At 45.1% G+C, this 22,151-nt stretch overlaps 3 protein-coding genes across 5 annotated transcripts in view; 2 read left to right on the forward strand and 1 right to left on the reverse strand.

Moving 5' to 3' along the window:
* The window catches only part of CASK (calcium/calmodulin dependent serine protein kinase), a 202,657-nt gene that overhangs the window by 98,720 nt on the left and 81,786 nt on the right, over positions 1–22,151 (reverse strand). The gene's annotated exons all lie outside the window — the stretch shown is intronic.
* Positions 34–2,024, forward strand: GPR34 (G protein-coupled receptor 34). Its single transcript, XM_069944670.1, has one exon. The coding sequence runs from the start codon at positions 37–39 to the stop codon at positions 1,189–1,191; it is 1,155 nt and encodes a 384-aa protein (XP_069800771.1). The 5' UTR covers positions 34–36; the 3' UTR covers positions 1,192–2,024.
* On the forward strand, positions 16,297–17,478 carry GPR82 (G protein-coupled receptor 82). Its single transcript, XM_069945937.1, has one exon. The coding sequence runs from the start codon at positions 16,297–16,299 to the stop codon at positions 17,398–17,400; it is 1,104 nt and encodes a 367-aa protein (XP_069802038.1). The 3' UTR covers positions 17,401–17,478.

Here is a 22,151-nt window from a genome sequence, read left to right on the forward strand (position 1 = left end):
AAATAAAACATTTTGTTCCCTTTACAGGAAGAAGAAATGGAGACCACTAGTAATTCTCATATTCCATGGACGACACATTTACAGGACAAAACGGACTATTTTACTGCACAGATTGGAAACAGCACCTCCATGAACAACTCCCACATGTGCACTACGGACGAAACCACCCTTAACTATTTTCTATGGATCTTCTACTCGCTCATTTTTATTATTGGACTGATGGGCAATGCTTTGGCCTTGTATGTGTTTGTATGCATTCACAATAAAAGAAACTCAGTACAAGTGTATCTCCTGAATGCAGCCATTGCCGATCTCCTCTTGACGGTCTGCCTCCCGTTCCGGATAATGTATCATTTCTCAGAAGAGTGGAGAATGGGGACCGTTTTCTGCAAAGTTGTAGGCAACCTGTTTTACATGAACATGTACATAAGTATTGTCCTCTTGGGTCTCATCAGCATGGATCGTTACGTTAAAGTGAAGAAATCCCAGCGAAGACGCAGCATGTCCAACAGGAGATTCAGCATCCAGATCTGCTGCTGCCTATGGGCGGCAGCCATCTTCTCCGGGATATTTCTCATTGCTGTACAGTCGCTTAAAGAAACCTCTCCTCCTCATCTGTGTTTCCACTATACAGACCGGAAAGACAAAATCTGGCAGGCGGCCTTTAATTACTTTGTGGTGCTCATCTTCTGGATCGTCTTTGTTCTGCTGATATTGTCCTACGTAAAGATAGGGAAAAACCTTCAGAGGATCTCCAGAGAGCGAGCCTATATACCAAATGCTGGCCGATACAACCGCACGGCATACAAGTCCTTCTTCGTGCTCTTCATCTTCACGGTTTGCTTTGTGCCATATCATACGTTCCGGATTGCTTACATCGCAACACAACTGCAAAGCCTCTCCTGTTATTGGGTGGATATAGTCCACAAAACTAATGAGGTAACCCTGATGTTGTCCGCTATTAACAGCTGCCTGGACCCCATCATGTACTTCTTATTGTCCAACAGTGTCCGGAAGACAGTGTTCCAGCTACTTTTGAGAGCCAGCAGAGACAGCAGTAGAAGTGAAAGCAACACATCAGATCTTCATCCGGGACACACGCTACCTGGAAGTACCAACAATGCCTATTCCCAGACTCCTACTCCGCTAACCAATAGGAGACTCAGAATGACTGCGATTGAAAACCTATAGAACGGCACTAAGATTACTCACCGACCAACAGGACGGATGATAGAATTGTAGCAGATGCACTACTGCTCCATTCACGGAGAGCACCCAAGGACCGTCATCTTAGGCCGTCCAGGCGCCATACATTTATCACCTGTACTATAGATTTGTGATAAACGCTGTAAGTGGCCTGACCCTTCTATGGAGCTTGTTAACACACTAAAGTGGTCTGTATACTGGAGAAGGGGGGGGGGGGGGTGCAAGGTGTTTTCTGCCACTCAATCCCAGCTCTTTCCCCCAAGCCAATGCACCTTCCCCCAGAGAACTCGTGTAGACATCTCCATTTTGCACTGCTTATGTTAGTTTTTTTAAAAAGTGGGTGAGGCGTGCCAGAAAACTGGTGTGAATTTGAGCAAAAGTCGGCTCCAGCTTCTAGCTGGTATAGATTGTGCACTGTTCACGTGAACAGTCAACAGTGCACAAAATTTATTAAGGGGTCTGCTCCGATAACTTTTCAGAATCTTAAGCTGTTGGTCTTTATTGTTGGCTGGTTCTATATGGCACATCTAATATCTACACAAAGTTTTGCAGCTTGACACACTGTAAGGGTATGTTCACACCGAGCAAATATGGCGGAATCCCACCGTGCTCAGATGTGAGTGAATGGCGCACGCTTCTCTGCTGCCACCGCTCTCTGCTCATAGAAGTGACATGTCACTTCTTTGAGCGGAGAGCGACTGATGCGGAGGAGTGCGGGCTCTCCTAGACGGCTATGGCACACTGAGACAGGCCTGTTTTACTCAGTGTGAACATACCCAAAGACAAAAGTGTCACTGTCTTTTTTTTTTTTTTTTTTTTTTGCGCAGAAATCCAACAGTCCAGGTGATTTTAAGAAGCTTTGTAATTGGGTTTATTAGGCAAATATGCCATTATCTGCATTCAAAAAGACTTTCCCCAGCCCCCCCTCCCCCTCATTCACTGCTCATTATCAGGAAATCTCGACACTTTTACATCAGTCAAGCCCTGTGTAACCTATGGAGAGGGGATGAGGGAGATTAGTCACCAGCAGAGAACAAAGGATTACAAAAGATTACAGTCTCCTAGACTATTGATTTCTGCAAAAAAAAAAAAAAAAAAAAAAAAATGTAAACGATAGTGACACTTTAAAGCAAATGTAACATCAGTAGTATTCAGCACATTCACTTTAAGTTTTGCGCATAGATAGAACTCCCTTTTTTTGGAACCGCGGCCTGGTTAGCACCACCTAGCGTCGTTCTATCCATGTGCAAAACTTAAAACGAATGTACTGATGATATATTCGCTTTAAGCATGATATTTTATCTCCAACATTCAGCCTTCCTTGAAAATGGACCATCTCGCTGCCATTTGGTATGATACATGGGCACTAACAACTAATGTGTAACTATCATCTGTGCTCCTAGAGTAATTAGATCATTTTAGATCCCATACTTAGAGTCACTAATACAATATAGGACCTATTTCATGCTGGTTGCTAAAATATTAAAAGAATACTTGTCGCAAAATTTTTTGTAAGCAATTTTGCAATATACTAATCTTTTTTATGTTTAAATTAACGATAACTATGGCCACTAGGTGTGTCTTTTCACTGCACATGTGTACAGCTGCTGCACGTCCACATTCAGTAGAAGAGAATCCTGGAGGTGCTAGCACTATATGGTCAGCTCTCCTGTAACAGCACCAAAACCTCTTTTCATTTCACTCTTTTGGCACACTGAATAATTATTTACAACTATTAATAAAAAAGTTAGGTTTTAACATAGCAATGTGTAAGAAATAGGTCCTATGTAGTTTTTATTATTTAATGTATGTTACCTAGAATGAACTGATCTCAGGTAATAGAAACCCAAAGTATGCCCAGTCTAAGATGACCAAAATACAGCCATATTTCTTCATCCATGGTACAGTACAAGGTGCTGGTCTGGCCACAGGTCTACAGACCCCAACTGGATCATAAAAACTGATGCTTTTAGTTTAGGACCATTAAAAAGGCTAAAGTAGTGGAATTAAACTAACAGTCTTATTTTCTAGCCTGATCAGGTCACTCACCAATGACAACAAACCTTGTAATGTATGGTCAATAAACAGATCTCGGGGACCATATGATTGTCTTGATCGGTCGCATTTCTAAAGACATTTTTTAAACAATTTATAGTTTGGCGGCTGGAGGTTTCCCCGCTTTCTCCTTGCTGCAGAATACAGACTTATGGATTTTCTATAGAACAAGTCTCCTCCATAATGAAACCCATGCAGAACATTACTCAGCTAAGAGTTTCCCCCTTTTTTAGTGATCAGTGTGGGTACCAGCACCCAGAAGCCCACTTTTCACATGCCTCCCTGTTGATCACAGTAACACAGTAAAGTAGATCGGTAATGGTTGAGCGAACCTATAAATGTTTGAGTCTGGCAACTGTATGTGAACCCGCTCAGCATTTGTTTCCCCACGGCTGCAGAAGATTGATGCCGCCCTAGGGCTGACAGGCAAACATGGATACAGCCTGTGGCTGCCAAAACTGAGCAGGTGACTTGCTGACATGGGATGGGATAAATATCATCAAGTAGGTTCCTATGGGACAGCTTTTTCATGTAGTGTAGAATCAGCTGCTTGCTGAAGGATATGTACTTCTCATCTAATTTTAAAACGTAACAATTCACCAACATTTTTTTTTTTTTTACCATATGGAGATGTAGAGCAGAGGCTGCACCAACCACCTGGCAGTAGTGTGACCGGGCTTGAAAAGAACATTGCCAAGTTTATCTACTAGCTTCAAAACATCAGGAAAACATAATGCTGTAGGACTAGTTGTGCACGACTCATGGAGCCCGCCGTGTGAGATTCCCACCCCTCCCGGAAGCAGCCAGAATAAGTTATCATTAATAATAACCACATTGTTCCTTCAATTAGTAAAAACTGTGTTCCAAGGTGCTCGCTTCTGCAGTAGTCTACGTCCCCACCACCCCCACTTCCCCATGGTTATAAAGCAGCGACTCTCTCATACACATACTTGAATGTACCGAACCACATTGTAAGCGGAAATTTTGCAGTAACATGTAAGGTTAGGTGTTGTATGACAAAATAACACTTGTTTTGTGTGGACAAGTAAACAGTTACTGTAACTGTAAAGCAGTCAGCTCCACAGCTAGGGCATATTTCCTCACGTTTGTGTCTTACAAATAAAACATGTATATCTACACATTTCCAGGAAGATTCTGTACATCCACTTTCATTATGCCCAAAATATATGTTCTGTTCTATTCAACTTACAGTATATTAGGTCACAGATGATGTAGGGGATAAATTGGTGTCAAACCATCAGACATGTAGTTAGAGGAGTGCAGGAAGTTGGAATCTAAGTTTTACTAAAGTGATTTAAAGGGAATCTGTCACAATGAAAAATGCAACCTAACCTATCGGCATCATGTTATAGAGCAGAAGGAGCACAGAAGATTGATATACTGTATATATTTATAGGAAAAGATTCTGTATAGCTTGTCATTTATTGATTAAAAGCTCCGATGCTAAAGAGTCCAGTGAGCGACATCATCATTGAGTGACCCCGCCCACTGGACTCAACACAGAACCATCAGGGATTTTAAATCAACAAGTTATTCCTGCTCTATAACACAACGTCGATAGATTATATAGCATAGTATTGGGGACTGGTTCCCTTTAATTTTTTATTTCTAGGGATTATGCATTGACCATTTGATTACCAGTGCCTGGAGAAGTTGGATGCCGCCCTAGGGAGTCCTGAAACACCTGTTACAGTCATAGGCCATTGGCTGTATCTATGTTTCCCAGGCAGGAGGTGGGCCAGGAAGGGAGAGATAACACAGCTGGAATTTAGCCATTAGTTATTGAAAATGTTTATTCTTGCTGCGGCTTATCTCTCCTGAAACAAAAGGGTCGGGCAGTTATTACAGCGACACAACTTGTCAGCGGAAAGTTGGGAGAGCCCCATACACCTTAAGGCCCTGTTACACGATTATCGGCTGTATGCGGCAAATAATCGTCTTGTGTAACAGACAAGGATCAGCCAACATGAACAGTGTCGGCTGATCGTTCCCTTTTAACATGCTGAAAGACAAACGACTAAGGGTCCATTTACACAGAAAGATTATCTGACAGATTTGAAGCTAAAGCCAGGAATGTATTTGAAAAGGGGAGAAATCTCAGTCTTTCCTTTATGACCTGTTCCCTGTTTATAGTCTGTTTCTGGCTTTGGCTTCAAATCTTTGGCAAATAATCTGTCAGATAATCTTTCTGTGTAAATGGACCCTTAGATAGCAGCAATCTGCGAATGATCCATTAAGTAGACAACAGAGTAGTGTCTTGATCCAATGTGGTCAGGTCTAGTGGGAAATGGTCATCGCGCCTGAAGCATCACCGAGGGGCCGTCCCATATCTTCCTCACTGATACCTCAGGTTCCTATATTGGTAATGACTTCCAGAAAGGCGTGACCACAAAAGATTTCCCGCCAGCCATGACTAGTTCTGATAGCAACTCCACCCCAATGCCAGGTGATTAGCATATTGTGCAGGAAATCATGACATTATATATAGGTTTTCAGGCACAAGCACGGCATGTAAAATGCTACAGCCATATGTGATCATACATTGCTTTACAGGGGTTATCCAGCACTACAGAAACATGGCCACTTTCTTCCAGAGACCGCACCACTCTTGTCTCTCTAGCTTTGGCAGGGTTTTGCTGCTCAGTTCCATTGAAGTGAATGGAGCTTAATTGCAAACTGCACCTGTACTGGAGAGTCGTGTTGTCTCTGAAAGTTGCCATGTTTTTAAAGCACTGGATAACCCCTTTAAGTGCCTATATCTCTATGGCTGACCCCTCTATATATCTCTATGGCTGACCCCTCTATATATCTCTATGGCTGACCCCTCTATATATCTCTATGGCTGACCCCTCTATACATCTCTATGGCTGACCCCTCTATACATCTCTATGGCTGACCCCTCTATACATCTCTATGGCTGACCCCTCTATACATCTCTATGGCTGACCCCTCTATACATCTCTATGGCTGACCCCTCTATACATCTCTATGGCTGACCCCTCTATATATCTCTATGGCTGACCCCTCTATATATCTCTATGGCTGACCCCTCTATATATCTCTATGGCTGACCCCTCTATATATCTCTATGGCTGACCCCTCTATATATCTCTATGGCTGACCCCTCTATACATCTCTATGGCTGACCCCTCTATATATCTCTATGGCTGACCCCTCTATATATCTCTATGGCTGACCCCTCTATATATCTCTATGGCTGACCCCTCTATATATCTCTATGGCTGACCCCTCTATATCCCTGGTATCTGGCACTGTTAGGCCAGGCTCACACTGCATTTTTGCCGTCCATTTAACACATATGTTTTATGGAAAAAAGGCATACAAAAACAGATGCAAATGTGTGTCATCTATTTGAATCTGTTTGTCCATTGACTTCAATTATAAAAAAATAAACAGATGCGTTTTTATTTTTTTTATTTACGGACATAAAAGGAGTGTTGACTAAGATTTTCTGCCCGTTAAAAGTAACCAATTAAAAACAGATACATTGAACGGATTGCAAAAACGCAGTGTGAACCCAGCCTTAGCAGGTTTTCTTAGTGTATGGTGCATAGTTAGTTAGAAAGTTCACCTGCTCCATCTAGTCTAGTTCTGAGTTGTTCAGGACATGGAGGCTGGAGACTGGCTGCATCCACTACACACACACACACGAGAATCTCCTTTATATCTTCACCTTATTCACTCAGAGGTCGCCCCAGGATCATGTAGGACATTACACTGAAGCTGCAGAACCAGATCTGCTTAACACCAATGTGATACATAAGTCCCCTGGTGACTGATTGGTCATATATGAAGGAGCTGGAGTCAGAGTTGGTTCCTGATAAAATTCAGGAGACAAAGCTGCGGCTTACCGACTCCACAGCCCTGCTCTCCATTGTGTGCATGTGCTCAGTCCTTAATATCCATGAGCACCAGCCAGTGGCAATTGACTAGCTATGCTGTGCATATATACTGTGTATACAATAAAATAACCCATCAGGACACCAGTTTCTTTTGCTATTTTTTTTCTTACCATACTTACAGGACTTTATGTGCATGCTATGTAGAAGGGAAGTTTATCTGACAGTTTTAGTAAAGTAGGAAATTGCTACAAAAGTTTCCAAAATAAGCGCATGTTGCTAGGGGGGAGAAGCATGGTGTTAATTAACCACTATACTTATAAGAGGGAAAAAAAGAAAAAAAAAAAAAGATTGTTGTTGGAGTGTGGCTTTAAGTCATGTTAGGAGTGGTCTATGAGAGAAGGACAGTAAACACATACTGCAGCTTCTGTAACTTCAGTTCCTGTCAAATTTGGATGTGAAACACCACGGACGGTAAGCCAATGCACAATGGTTAGTTTGGTTGTTTTATTGTTCAAGTTTGCATTTTGATGAAGTTCTTTTAGGCTAAGCATGCACTGTCTAACATGTTATATTACCAGCATACAGCGCTCCTTTAACCCACCCTCTTCTTGTGGCACACCAATGCATTTAGTGCGAATGAGCAAAAAATGACCATAAGAATGGCCAGAACTTAATGCCAGAATTGCCTTTTATTTGTATAGTGCACACAGCTTCCTCAGCACTTTACATAGTTTTTGCCACTTTTTGTGAGCCCTAGTGGGGATAGGGAGCAATCTAAATTCACCTATCTGTATGTTTTGGGTGTGGGAGGAAACCGGAGTACTCGGAGGAAACCCACAAACACGGAGAGAACATACAAACTCTTTGCAGATGTTGCCCTTGGGGGAATTTGAACCCAGACTCCAGTGCTGCAAGGCTACAGTGCTAACCACTGAGCCACCGTGCTGCCCAATAAAAATGAAAGAATGATAAATTGTATAAAGCGTGTGTTATGGAAGTTTAGTTAAAGGGGTTATCCAGTGCCACAAAAACATGGCCGCTTTCTTTCAGAGACAACACGACTCTTGTCTCCAGTTCAGATGCTGTTTGCAATTAAGCTCCATTCACTTAAATGGAATTGAGCGGCAAAACCTGCACCCAAACTGGACAAGAGCGGGGCTGTCTCCAAAAATGTGTTATTATCGTGGGTCCTGAATAAAACAATGGTACTCCTTCCACAACCAGGGTTGACCTAAATGAACCATGCATTGTGGGTAAGCAGGCTGAAGTTTTTGCTTTTTTTTTTTTTTTTTTTTTTTAACTAAATTTCAGCAAAGACATGAGATTAAGAGGCTACCACTCTGGCGGACATTAGATGAGCTGTTTTATTCCCCCTTGAAATATCACAGGAAAATCTCAAAACAGCTAATGTATTTCTATGGACTGCAACTAATGCTTGTCCGATGGGAAGCCAGATGTTCTACAAATGTCTGATAGCAAGTAGTGATCATGGGAACAGTAAGAAATGAATACAAATCAAGAGGCTATATACCTTTACATTACAGAGTGAAATTTTACACACAAGTTAAATATGTATATAATATTTTTTTTTGTCTGGTTACAGAAAAAGTATGTCTATACAGAACTCCTCACTAGATAAAAAGGGCAAACACATGGGGGGACATTTACTAAGGAGTCTAATGTGTGCAGGTAATATAATGGGGATTGGTGTATATTTTGTTACAATATCTTGGGACTGATTCTTTAAAATGTAGCACTGCCTTAGTGAATGTATCGAAGTAAAAAGTCGCAAACAAAAGTTGCAAAAATGCAAAAATTGTGCAATTATATTGTCTGGTACTGACCAGACGGAGGCCTGCACCTGTTAGTGCGACTTTTTAAAAAGTCAAATGATAAATTGGGCGCTAATCCTGGATTATATAAACTTTTGGGTGAATACTCAAAACAGGCAGATAAAAAAAAAAGTTGCATCTAAAAAATACTCGCATGTCGAATACCGGTTCATAAATAGAAGTTAAACCAAAAATGGGTGAAAAATAGGCACAAAGCCCTTAATAAATTTCCCCCATAGTCCTTGAATATAAGCTGTTGGTCAGCTTTTTGGTTGCACACCATCTATTAAGCTGCCGCTTGTTACATCTCTATTAATTCTGTTCTGTGGGTCACAGCAATACTTTATTTCAATCATTTCTTTTTTTTTTTTATGCAATTTTTTTTTAATAAAAACAGGACCAACTCCTGATGTTAGTAATAAATGTTGCTGAGAAGCAGAAGTTTAGCCATAAGCATTGGGTTGTGCGGCCAGGTCTATTTTTTCTCTTCATTGAGTTGCCAGGCAATTGCTGGCCATATCAAACGTCCATCGCATATTGAGCTTTTCCCCTGCCTGACACCGAGGCACAACGGCCACCGTCCTACATGTTCAACCATTCAATACTGCAAGAACAGCTATAGCTTTAGATATAGATACTGTCCAGGCATAATAGGAACTGTAGTTGTGCAACAGCTTGAGGGCTGTGAGTGACACCCCCGTAGTACACTATCCCCGCTGTACAATATTACACAGGGTGTTTCTCACCAGATGTGACTACTTAGCCGCTGAGGACCACCCTGATGCAGTGCTGGGGGCCATATCAGGGCTCCAGACTAAAAAATTTACCTAGGAGCCATTGGCTCCTAACCTGAAAAATTTAGGCGCCAAATAGAATATTTGGTCGCCAACATTTTAAACCATGTAAAATTAATGTTATGTTAAATGGGACTTACTGTGTGCAGAGGCCGCAGCCTCCTCCTCCTCCTTTAGATTCTTTCTTTTCTTAGTTTGAAAACGTTCAACATGGAAACTTGCAACTTGACAACCATATACAGTCTGACTCAGTACTTCAGCCTCACTTGGCTAGCCTTTTAATGAGGCTTACTCTTCTGAACTTGAACTTAAAGGGAACCTGTCGACCCCCGTGCCGGGGTGACAGGCTCCCAACCCCCCGTTAGAGCCCCCTATATTCACCTCATGGCGCCGGGTCCCGCTTCTGAAGATGGTCGGGTCACGGAGATCTCAGCCGCTGCAGCCCGGCGTGCGCTGAGAGAGGAGTCCAACGCTCATAGAGAATGACGGGAGAGTCCAGCGCTCCGTCATTCTCTATGAGCGTTGGACTCATCTCTCAGTGTGCGCGCCGGGCTGCAGCGGCTGAGATCTCCGTGACCCGACCATCTTCAGAAGCGGGACCCGGCGCGATCAGGTGAGTATAGGGGGTTCTAACGGGGGGTTGGGAGCCTGTCACCCCGTCACGGGGGGTGACAGGTTCCCTTTAAAAGCTTGCAACAGTCTATACATACTGAGCTAGACTTATGACTGCAGCCATAGTGACCCCCCACAAGATGTGTATATAAATAGATATATCTCTCACCTAGTGACTAATGCAAGTGACCCCCTACAATACAGACACCTGAGGGGCCCTGATAATAATAATTGTGCATATATCTATCTCCCAGTGTCTGCAGCCAGTTTGCCCTACACTTATAGATGGCCCCCTCCCCTTATAGATGACCCCCTCTACCCCCATTATAGATGCCCCCTCCTCCCCCCCATTATAGATACCCCCTCTTCTCCCCCCCATTATAGATACCCCCTCTTCTCCCCCCCTTATAGATGCCCCCTCTTCTCCCCCCCTTATAGATTCCCCCTCACCTTATAGATGCCCCCTCCTCCCCCCCATTATAGATGCCCCCTCTTCTCCCCCCCCATTATAGATACCCCCTCTTCTCCCCCCCATTATAGATACCCCCTCTTCTCCCCCCCCATTATAGATACCCCCTCTTCTCCCCCCCATTATAGATACCCCCTCTTCTCCCCCCCATTATAGATACCCCCTCTTCTCCCCCCCATTATAGATACCCCCTCTTCTCCCCCCCATTATAGATACCCCCTCTTCTCCCCCCCATTATAGATACCCCCTCTTCTCCCCCCCATTATAGATACCCCCTCTTCTCCCCCCATTATAGATGCCCCCTCTTCTCCCCCCCATTATAGATGCCCCCTCTTCTCCCCCCCTTATAGATACCCCCTCACCTTATAGATGCCCCCTCTCCCCCCCCCCATTATAGATGCCCCCTCTTCTCCCCCCCTTATAGATGGCCCCCTCTCCCCCCCTTGAAGATGGCCCCTCTTCTCCCCCCATTATAGATACCCCCTCTTCTCTTCCCCCCATTATAAAGCCCCCCCCCCCCTTTCCTCTATGCTAAGCAATATTTAAAAAAAAACAAACACACAAACTCCCCTGACAACCCGCTCCCCCGGCGATCCTCTTGTTCTTCAGGCGCTGTCCCCGGCTGATGCGCAGCTGCCGGGGGTGTCCCGTCCTATCCCCGGCAGCGCGGCGCGTCAGTGAGCTCCTGTACGCCGGGGCTGTGACTTCTGACACAGGAAGCGTCTCTGACGTGCGCTTCCTGTGCCGGAAGTCAGGGCCCCAGGCAGCTCACTGATGCGCCGCGCTGCCGGGGATAGGACGGGACACCCCCGGCAGCTGCGCATCAGCGCATCAGCCGCGCATCTTAAAGAGACAGCGCGCCGCCGCCGGGGCCAGTCGCAAATGGCGCCCAGATTAATAAATCTGGGCGCCATTTGCAAAAAGTCAGTCGCATTGGCGACCATTTTGGTCGCCATCTGGAGCCCTGCATATTGATTTGTATCTTTAGGTACATGCATGATTTTCAGGCGATTTATTCCCTTTAAGTATTAAACCTAAAATACTGAAACAAGAAGAATGAGGGTCCTGCTAACAAAAGCTTACAATCTTTCAGGAATAAGGTTGAGACAAAAGGCAGAAAGTACTTTATTTGTATACTGGTCCAGCCATTGTTCATAAATAAGGTCATCCACATAAAGGTTCACATATATCCAGTGGTCCGGCTTAAGGCTGTAGGCACCCGCCCTGTACAATTGTCCGTGGTTGCGGATCTGCGACCACGGAAAATTTTAGGAACCATTTAAGTGAATGCAGCCATACGATAAGTGCCACGACCACCACTGCGAAAAAATAGGACGTGTCATCACATCTGACTACTCCAGGCCACTTCCGGTGAGCGTATGTAAGTTGTACGGCACGAGGGAGTAGGTGAGTAGTCAGATGCAATGACATGCGATGACACATTATGCGTTCCGGTCATCTCTGCTGCCGGGGCAGCAGGGGGGCTGCACTGCTAGGGGATCCATGCTGTCATACTCCCCCGGATCGTGTGAATGAGGCCCAACTGACCCAATTCATTGGACTGGCCCAGTTCGTTTTATGCGGCACTTCAATTGTGACGCTGGATCACCACACACACTAGGCGGGAAAATGAGTCTTGCAGCATTCCGCTTTCCACCCTGTCAGACAACTGTTAGCTACTGTTGGTTTGTGTGGTAGAAACAAAAAGGGATTGAAAGCCTGATGACTAGAGATGAGCAAACCGCTTCGGCCGGTATGGGATCTGGTTCGTATTTTTCCAAAATTCTGAGTCCGGTCGGATTTGGATTTTTGGAAGTCCGCTCCGAATTTTTTTTTTCTTGCTTTCTAAAATGGCAGACACTATTTTAGAAAGCAGGAAGTGTTTTGGGCGGGAAAAGCGTTTTCCCATGATGCCCGGAACACATCCAATCAGCAGGGATGTTGCACTAGCCCACCCCGTGTGACGTCGATATTGCTTTAAGAGGAGAGGAAGGAGACTGTTAGCAGTGTACAGAGCTCGTCAGTGACAAAACGCTGCTGCTGCTGCACACTCCTGTACTGAGAAGATATTGTACAAAAGCAAAGACAAAAAGATTAGCAAAGCGGAGAGGAGAAACATATAGTGATTGAGAGAGAAATATAGAGGGCGAAAGATAGGTAGATAGATTAGGCACAGAAGAGCAAAGGGTGAACAGAACAAAAACGTGCTATACACATATACAAGTACTATAGTTGGACCCTTGCGAGAGTGTAGTGGAGAGACTGCTCCTTCACTGCATTTGTGACTTTTCCTGCATAGACCCTGTAATGGTGAATTATCTGCATAGACCCTGTAATGGTGAATATTGAAGTCTAAAAAAATAAATAAAAATAATGTAACTGAGATATTGAAAAAATAACGATGTTACTGACATGTAGAGCCCTAAATTCAACCAAATACACGACCCCAGTATCATATAGATGCTTTAAACTATGAAATCCGAAATTTGGTCGAACCGAATTAAAAAAAGGTCGTTCCGGTCGGAACGAACTTTTGAAAAGTCTGCTCATCTCTACTGATGACAGCGGGTATTTCCGCTATCAGTGGCATCAGTTGTGGTCAGTTTCCAATAAAACAGCTGAGACAGATGGAACCGATATATCTGCATCTGGCCTAAACTTATAAGTACAGATTTAAAGTGCGTGTAGCATAGGGGAACACAGCTGTCTGAAAGTTAGACTGTGTTATAAACATGCCTAAACAGAGGGCTCTTTAGGGCATGCTTTAAACCGTTTGTTGTGCTTCCCAGAGAATTGGTGCAGCACAAGCAAAGTCTGGGAGACGGAAATGAAGAGATCCGATTATGGAAGATGTTCCTCTTAGATTGTTAGAACATAGAGACTGTGTGGGATGGCAGACAGATAAGTGAGAAGACGTAGGGAGGAGCAGGGCTGTGTAAAGCTTTGTGGGTGAGGGAGGATCTTGTAATTTATAGTAAATTTGATGGGTAACCAATGACTGGCACAGGAGGAAGCAAGAGCTTAAGAGTGGTATTACACGGGCCGATGGGGGTCCAATAATACCTGTAAAGGAGCGATGATCTGCTTTGTCGGCGCTCATTTACTGGGCCTATTACATGGCCCGATAATCGTTTAACAAGGACTGCCAGGACATCGTTACCGATGTCCTTGCAGCCGTTGCTTAAACTATATACTTTACCTATCGACGCTCCAGGGCTGCTCCTGCGGTCCGCTTCTCCCCGGGTCCCGCACGCTCTAGCTTCAGAGCAGTCTGTCAGCTGAAAGGCCGCTTAGCCAATCACAGGCCGCTGCGGTCCCAGCCTGCGATTGGCTGAGCGACCTGTCAGCTGGCAGGCCGCTCGGAAGCTAGAGTGCACGGGACCCGGGGAGAAGAAGCGTCCCCGGAGCGTGGATAGGTAATGTATAACGTCAGTCGCCGGCCGTGCACCGCTATTACACGTAGCGGTGCGAGGTCGGCGCCCGACCATTATAGGTTCTAACATATATCAACGATCAGCCGATGAACGTTGTTATCGGCTGATCGTTGTATTTATTATACGGAGCGATAAATCGGCCGAATCGGGCAGATTTGGCCGAATATCATTCCGTGTAATAGTACCCTAAAAGGGGTTAACCCGAGTTTTTAAAATACATGGCCGCATTCTTCCAGAGACAGCACCACTCTTGTCTCCAGGCTGGGTGCAGGTTTTGTAACTCCGTTCCATTGAAGTGAATGGAGCTTCATTGCAAACCGCACCTGACCTGGAGACAAGAGTGGTGCTGTCTCTGGAAGAAAGTGCCCATGTTTTTCACCCTCGACAACTGCTTTAAAGAAGGAAAGAGGGAATATAAAGACACAGTAGTCAATACTAGAATGAATCAGAACAAGTCTAAAATAACCCCAAGACAGTGGGCGTGCTGCTTAGGAGTTATAGGAGTGCCGCAAACAGATGGCAATGTCAAGTGTAGTTTAGTGTAAAGGTAATGTCACCCCTTCAAACCCTTCACCTAGGGCCCTATTACACGAAACGCTTATCGGTCGTACTTAGCAGATTACAGGCTGATCATTTAGTGTAGTAGCTCATGTTAACATGCAAAGATCAACTGACATGCTCGATGTCGGCTGACTGTGTCTTGAAACAGGGGTAGGGAACCTTGGCTCTCCGGCTGTTGCAAAACTAACTCCCATCATACATGGACAACCAAAGACAGGGTTAGGGAACCATTACCCAGGGTTCCCTATCCTTGTTGGTCTTCAAACGTTTTAAAAAAACAACAAAGACTGTCAGCTGGCTGATATCCCCCAGGGAAGGAAACCTGTTGCCAAGGGGGGGCCTTCCAGTGGGGAGATCACCAAACCACCCTGATACATAGGCCCTTAAAGGGGTAGTGCGACGCTAAACAATTATTCACTAAATAACACACATTACAAAGTTATACAACTTTGTAATGTATGTTATGTTAGTGAATGGCCCCCTTCCCCGTGTTTCCCCCCACCCACGCTAGACCCGGAAGAGTAGTGCTCTACACTCACCCGATTCGTGCCGACCTCGGCCGCCATCTTGGGGACAATGATGTCATCTTTGTGAGGCCAGCCGAACCGCTCCGACCGTCCCTCATGCCGGCCTCCCCCTGCCGTGTCATCAGCTGCTCAGCCGCGATTGGCTGAGCATAACTAAGCTCGGCCAATTGCGGCTGAGCAACTGATGACGCCGCAGAGGGGGGTGGGGGGGGCGGCATGAAGGAGAGATGGTGTGGACCGGCCGGCCTCCCGAAGATGAAATCACTGTCCCCAAGATGGCGGCCAGGGTCGACACGAATCGGGTGAGTATAGTGCACTACACTTCCGGGTCTAGCGTGGGTGGGGGGGAAACACGGGGAAGGGGGCCATTCACTAACATAACATACATTACAAAGTTGTACAACTTTGTAATGTGTGTTATTTAGTGAATAATAGTTTAGCGCCGCACTACCCCTTTAAGTCCCACTTGATTGCGAGTATAGGGAAAGGGAATAGGGAAATACCAGGGTGGCCCCTTTTGCGAGTATTGTGACATGACAAGGGTTTAGCAAAGCCAGGTATCGATCCACAGACAGCTGTTTCGAGAAATTTCCCCTCATCAGTGTGGAGCAGGATTCTGGCTAATGGGGGCAGTGAAAAGTAGACCAACAAAACACAACAATCACTGAGCTCAGGGAGAGCAATAAAAAAAAAATCCAATAGGGTACTCACTCAAGAGTCTCCCATTGACACATTGCCCCCTATAATAGGGCACAATGTATCAGTGGAGACTCTTGAGTACTCCCATTAGACTTCTTTTTCTCTGATCTCCCTGAGCTCAGTGATTGCTGTTTTATAGTTGTGTTTATTAAGCTGTAACACACACATTTACACTGTTCATAAGTGTCACCTTCTTTGTATATCTACAGTGATGAAAGAAAGCATGAAGAATAACACGGAGTGCCTAACGCTTAGTGCCATTACCTCCACCGCTCTCCCGGTAGTTTACGCACTTATGTTTTTACCAAGTATTTTTGGAAACATCATGTCTCTTGTGATATTCAAAAGACTGAGCAGAAAGACATCGACCCACATCTACCTCATCAACCTTGCAGTCTCTAACATGGTTGTATCAACTGGCATGCCCTTCCAAATGGTCTACTACAGCCAGGCAAAGCGCTGGGCCTACAACTCTGTGCTCTGCTCCATAGTGTATCAGGCAGCCAGCATCCTTACACACTGCAGTATGTGTGTCAGCATCACCATTTTCTGCTGGATTGCAGTGAGTCGATACGCTACAATTATAAAACACACAGCGCGGATGCAGGTAACCGCATACGAAAAAATTATTTTTGGGCAAATTCTTAAAACCTTTCAGAAACCCAGGTTTGCTTTTTACCTGTGTATTGGTGTGTGGTTTTGTTTGCTTTGCCCAAACATAGCCTTTTTTCTGGTGAACCAGGATATGGCACCAGATAAACATTGTTTCGATAAAGAAGTGGAAGTTGTTACGTGGGGACACAAGATTACCTCAGTGGTGGAGTCCACATTTTTTTTCACGTTCTTCACCATCGTATTGCTCTTTTATTACTTTTTAGTAAAGCATATACAACAGATCCAAGCCAACAGCTGTATCGCAGAAAAGCATCTGGTCTACAGCAAGGTTAAGAACAACCTGGTCACCATAGTGGCTCTATTACTGCTCTGCTTCACACCCTATCATATCTCCAAGTTTCTGCTGGTAGGATTTGACTATTCGCATGGATGCCAAAAGCTGAGTTTGCTGATTGAACTGAAAAACTGTTGTCTGTCTCTTGCGGAGTTCAGAAGCTGTACAGACCCTATCGTTTATTTGGTTTTGGACGATACCTTTAAGAAGAAATTTCTACTTTTTTGCAAAAAATGTTCTAAAGAAGAAGAGTGGAGTTCATCAGCAGTAAACAATCCCTCCAACATACAAACATCAACAGCATCTAGGATTGTACTTGGCACAGGAACAAAAGGAAGGCCGAGCTTAATGTCTCCACAAGAAAAGGACGACAAATAAAATGACTGGCAATGCGGAACATGAACACTGCGATATTAAAGTGCTTGACCAAGCTTTCTACAGCTTCAGTAAGTTACAAATAACCAAGACCAAGCCTGGGTTTGCTGCAGGTTTTATGCTGTTTAATAATGTTAATAAATTACTTAAAAAAGGGGTTAACTGGTTAGGTACTATACATGTAGTATCATACCTACACCTGGAGACTAACAATTCCTTCCATACTTATCTATTCAGTATCCCTCCCCAGTTCTGAGCTGCTGCTTTCTGCTAAAGACATAGAAAAATGTACGTGAGCTGTTCTCTCCGTCTCCACCCTGATTCCCCTCTTCCCCCCTCCCTTCTGAGAAGGCTTATGTAAACAGTATCCCTGGCCAGCTATTTCTGCCCTACAGCGATGGACGTTTTGTGCGCTTGCGCATTCACTAGGCCCATGGATGTATGAAACGACCGACACCATAGTGGAGTACACTTGCTGACACTCCGTATAGCCGCTAGAGTTTCGGTGTTTGGTTACAATAAACAACCTGAAAAGATACTTGGCGAGTGCCGCTCTTGTGGACACTTTTCTTAGGCCCCATTCACACGTCCGTGTCAGTTTTTACTGTCAGGAAATCCTGATCAGGAGACCTCAAATGTCATCAGGATAGTATCAGGATTTCCTGACAGTAATCCGTTTTTACCATCAGGAAACCATCAGGAAAAACCTTCAGGATTTCCTGATGAGATAATATTGTCTAGTATGCCAACATAAATCACAGATACCCGTGTACCTGGATGGCCACAGGCTGCAGAACTACAACTCCCATCATGGCCTGTCAGCAAGGCATGATGGGAGTTGTACGTCTGCAACCTGGATGGCCACAGACTGCAGAACTACAATTCCCATCATGGCCTGTCAGCAAGGCATGATGGGAGTTGTACGTCTGCAACCTGGATGGCCACAGACTGCAGAACTACAACTCCCATCATGGCCTGCCAGCAGAGCCATGATGGGAGTTGTACTTCTGCAACCTGGATGGCCACAGGCTGCAGAACTACAACTCCCATCATGGCCTGCCAGCAGAGCCATGATGGGAGTTGTACTTCTGCAACCTGGATGGCCACAGGCTGCAGAACTACAACTCCCATCATGGCCTCTCAGCAAGGCATGATGGGAGTTGTACGTCTGCAACCTGGATGGCCACAGGCTGCAGAACTACAACTCCCATCATGGCCTGCCAGCAGAGCCATGATGGGAGTTGTACTTCAGCAACCTGGATGGCCACAGGCTGCAGAACTACAACTCCCATCATGGCCTCTCAGCAAGGCATGATGGGAGTTGTACGTCTGCAACCTGGATGGCCACAGACTGCAGAACTACAACTCCCATCATGGCCTGCCAGCAGAGCAGTAGGGGGGGGGGGGGGGGGGGGGGGGGGGCGGTGTTCCGGTGGTGAGCGGCGGCGGCGGCGGGTATGGGGGCGCGGGGTGGTTGTCGGGGGCTAGCGGGTACTGGGGGTTAGGCGGCGGCGGCGGGGGGGGATCTGCACCGCACTCTGGCCGGCCAGAGTGTGCGGTGCGGTGCGGGGGGGATGGGGGTGTGCGGGTGATCGGACGGCGGCCGGGGCTGGCTCTCTACCAGTCCGGAATCGCGGGCACTTTCCTGATATACATCAGGAAAATGCCCGTGATTCCGGCGCTCCCATAGACTTCTATGGGGGCGTCCGTGCCGGATTTCCGGACGAAAATAGGACAGGATCTAAAAAATCCGGTCCTATTTTCCGGAACGGACACCCTTCCGGAAAAATCCGGAAGGGTGTCCGTGTCTAATGTTAGTCTATGAGTCCGGAAGTCTATGAGTCCGGACGTGTGAAGGGGGCCTTACACAGCAGAGCTCCATCTTTGGTCACCCAGAACAGTCCTATCTAGGAGCATGCTCCACGACATCCATTGTGATATGCAGTGTAGGAGCATACGAGTATACTAGGCAGAGAAGAGTTTTCTCCTGCTATATAGAATCACTATGAGGTCACCAGCAACTTGAGCTCAGATTAATACTCCTCTCATTACAAAGTGCAGAGACAAACTTTTGACATGTCTGAGGAAAAAAAAAAAAGTTTAGTGTCCAACAGCACCATGGAACTAGGTCGAGGACTTGGCAGATAGTTGTGGGGATGCACATTAGAGTGTCAGCTATCCCAATACACACTGATATGGCATATAAGATGAAAGAGTCCAACAGCATCTGGAATTCAATTTTCTTCAAGTTTTATTGCATATCCAAGAACACAGAAGCTGCTATGCTTTAGGATATGCAAAGATTTATTGAATTCCAGATGCTGTTGGTCTCTCATCTTGTATGTCAGATGACATGTTAGAAGTTACTGGGAGTAACATTAAAGCTTTAAGACTAGATACTGATGCATATTCATTTTTTGTTTTTAAAGAGAATCTCATCTGTAATTCACTTTCCGAACAAGAAAAGATCACATGAGTAATTACTACATGGAGTCAGACACAGCATTGGGACCTTAGATAAAAATCAGCAGATGTCTAAGGCTACGTTCACATTAGCGTTTGACCATCCGGCACCATTCTGTCTACCTTTTCCGTTTTAGAGTAGGCAAAACGGAAACTGTCGGATCCATTAAAATCCCCATAGATTCCCATGCTATTTTAGTGTGCTTCGTTTGCATGCAATCCGTTCAAGATCCGTTTTTTTGAACGGAAGAAAAAATAGTGTTTGCAGTATTTTTCTTTCAGCTTAAAAAAACTGATCACGAACGGAAAGTGCACTTCCGTTTTTTTTTTTACATTGTAGTCAATGAGGACAGATCTAAAACGGAAGGTATTTCCGTTCACATCCTTTTTTCATCCGTTTATGCACGGAGCATGCGCAGAAGCAGCAAGAAACCAAAGAAAAATAAACGGATAGAAAAACGGATGCTGACTGATGCAAACAGATGCAAACAGATGCTGACTGATGTACAAAAGTCAGTTTTTTTAAGCCAAAATACAAACGGACCATTAAAAAAAGATGAACATTTTGCAACCCGTTTAATTAATATAGATGGATCCGTTAGAAACAAAGAAAAACCAAGCTGATGGGATGAAGGCCCACTCATGTAATTGTGACAGCTCAGTGCTAAACCAAGTACACCTACATGGCTGTAACCTGCTAAGTCCGGGGCTTAAGACGTCTTGTAACAGATGCAGCTCGAAGAATCTCTGATCTACAACTACAGATCATCTCAACTGGAAAATTTACGCTACAAAAATAAAGTGTGGAGCTTCTGCCTTGAGCCGCCTGCACACAGTAGTGTGTTTTGTATGGAACTCTCCTGTATATCTATGCATCATGCATTCATATCATACAAAACAGCTTCTTTTAAACTCCATACATCCTACTGATGAAGTAAACTGGACTAGACCGAACTCAGGGGAACTTTTTTTTTCTTCTCTCTACTCCTTCTCATCCCAGCACTAGTAATCTTGGATGCTTCAGTATAATGTTAAAACGGACAGAAGCAGCACTTGATTTAAGGGTAAATTCACACGGGCGTCTCGCATAAAAAAAACGCAGCTAATCCGCACCTAATCCGCAATACACATATTAATAACAAGAATAATAAATGTATTGCGGATTAGCTGCGTTTTTTTTATGCGAGACGCCCGTGTGAATTTACCCTAATACAGTTTAATTATTAGAATGGATGGTACGTAATAAGTAGCACAGTCTCCACATGCAAAACAGACAGGGCCTTGTGCAAGCTCCCCAGAGTCTTCTGTTATAGCAGTTAACACACCACTTGATGGCTTAGTCTGGGTTCACACTGCAATTTTGCTGTCCGTTTAACGTAATCTGCTTAATGGAAAAAGCGCACACAAAATGAAAGTCCGTTAAAAAAACTGATGGGTTTTGATGCTTTTTTTCTATAATGGAAGTAACACAAAGGATGCAAACAAACGCATCGGTTTCATTCATGGTACGGATATGTTAAACGGACAGCAAAGACAGAGTGTGAACCCAGTCTTAGGCCTCATTCGCTCGAAATGTACCGCAATCTGGAGGAGGATCACGGCAGGGATCATCAAGCCGTAGCCCCACCACCCGGTAGGGACCGGCCAGCTACACGCGCTGGTCGGAAGTGGCTGGGACTACGCTATAGTCTGGTGAACATGAAGCCGGCCGGGCCGGGGGAATAGGCGAGTAGTAGATGCGATGACAGGAGAGCACATCATGCGCTCCTGTTGTCTCTGCAGCCGGGCAGCGGGGAAGGGGATCCGTGCCACGATCCGCACTTGGACATTTTTTTCGCGGTGCGGGTCGCAGCACAGATCTGTTAGAGCAATTTTTTAACTGAGACCTCAAAATTGATCTCCCAGGTTTCTTTGTCTGTGAGCTTCAAATTGCGAACTACCCCATTATGGGGGAACCGAAGCATTTCTGGCCAGATGAGTAGACAGTCATACACCAGTGGTATGCAAATGCCTCCCTCCATGGTAGAGTGAGACCACTATTTATAGCAAGCTTGACCATCCCCTCTGGGCATGTTCCAAAGAGTTGACCAATAACATTAAACATTTACATTTAGGGTACAAACCCACTTGCCGGATCTGCAGCGAGTCTCCTTGCTGCGTTTTTGCAGCGAGACTAGCTGCAGATCCCAGCCCTATACTTTCAGTAGCAGAGAAACTCGCAGCAGGGATGTACATCCCTGCTGCGATTTTGTCTGCAGCCTTCCCCATTAACCCCCTAGCCGCCGGACATT

The sequence above is a fragment of the Dendropsophus ebraccatus genome, chromosome 11 (genome assembly GCF_027789765.1).
Source record: "Dendropsophus ebraccatus isolate aDenEbr1 chromosome 11, aDenEbr1.pat, whole genome shotgun sequence".
Classification (NCBI taxonomy): domain Eukaryota; kingdom Metazoa; phylum Chordata; class Amphibia; order Anura; family Hylidae; genus Dendropsophus; species Dendropsophus ebraccatus.

What these genes read in the sequence shown, in the direction of transcription:
- GPR34 (XM_069944670.1), top strand. Translation starts at nt 37, where the DNA reads ATGGAGACCACTAGTAATTCTCATATTCCATGGACGACACATTTACAG.
- GPR82 (XM_069945937.1), top strand. Translation starts at nt 16,297, where the DNA reads ATGAAGAATAACACGGAGTGCCTAACGCTTAGTGCCATTACCTCCACC.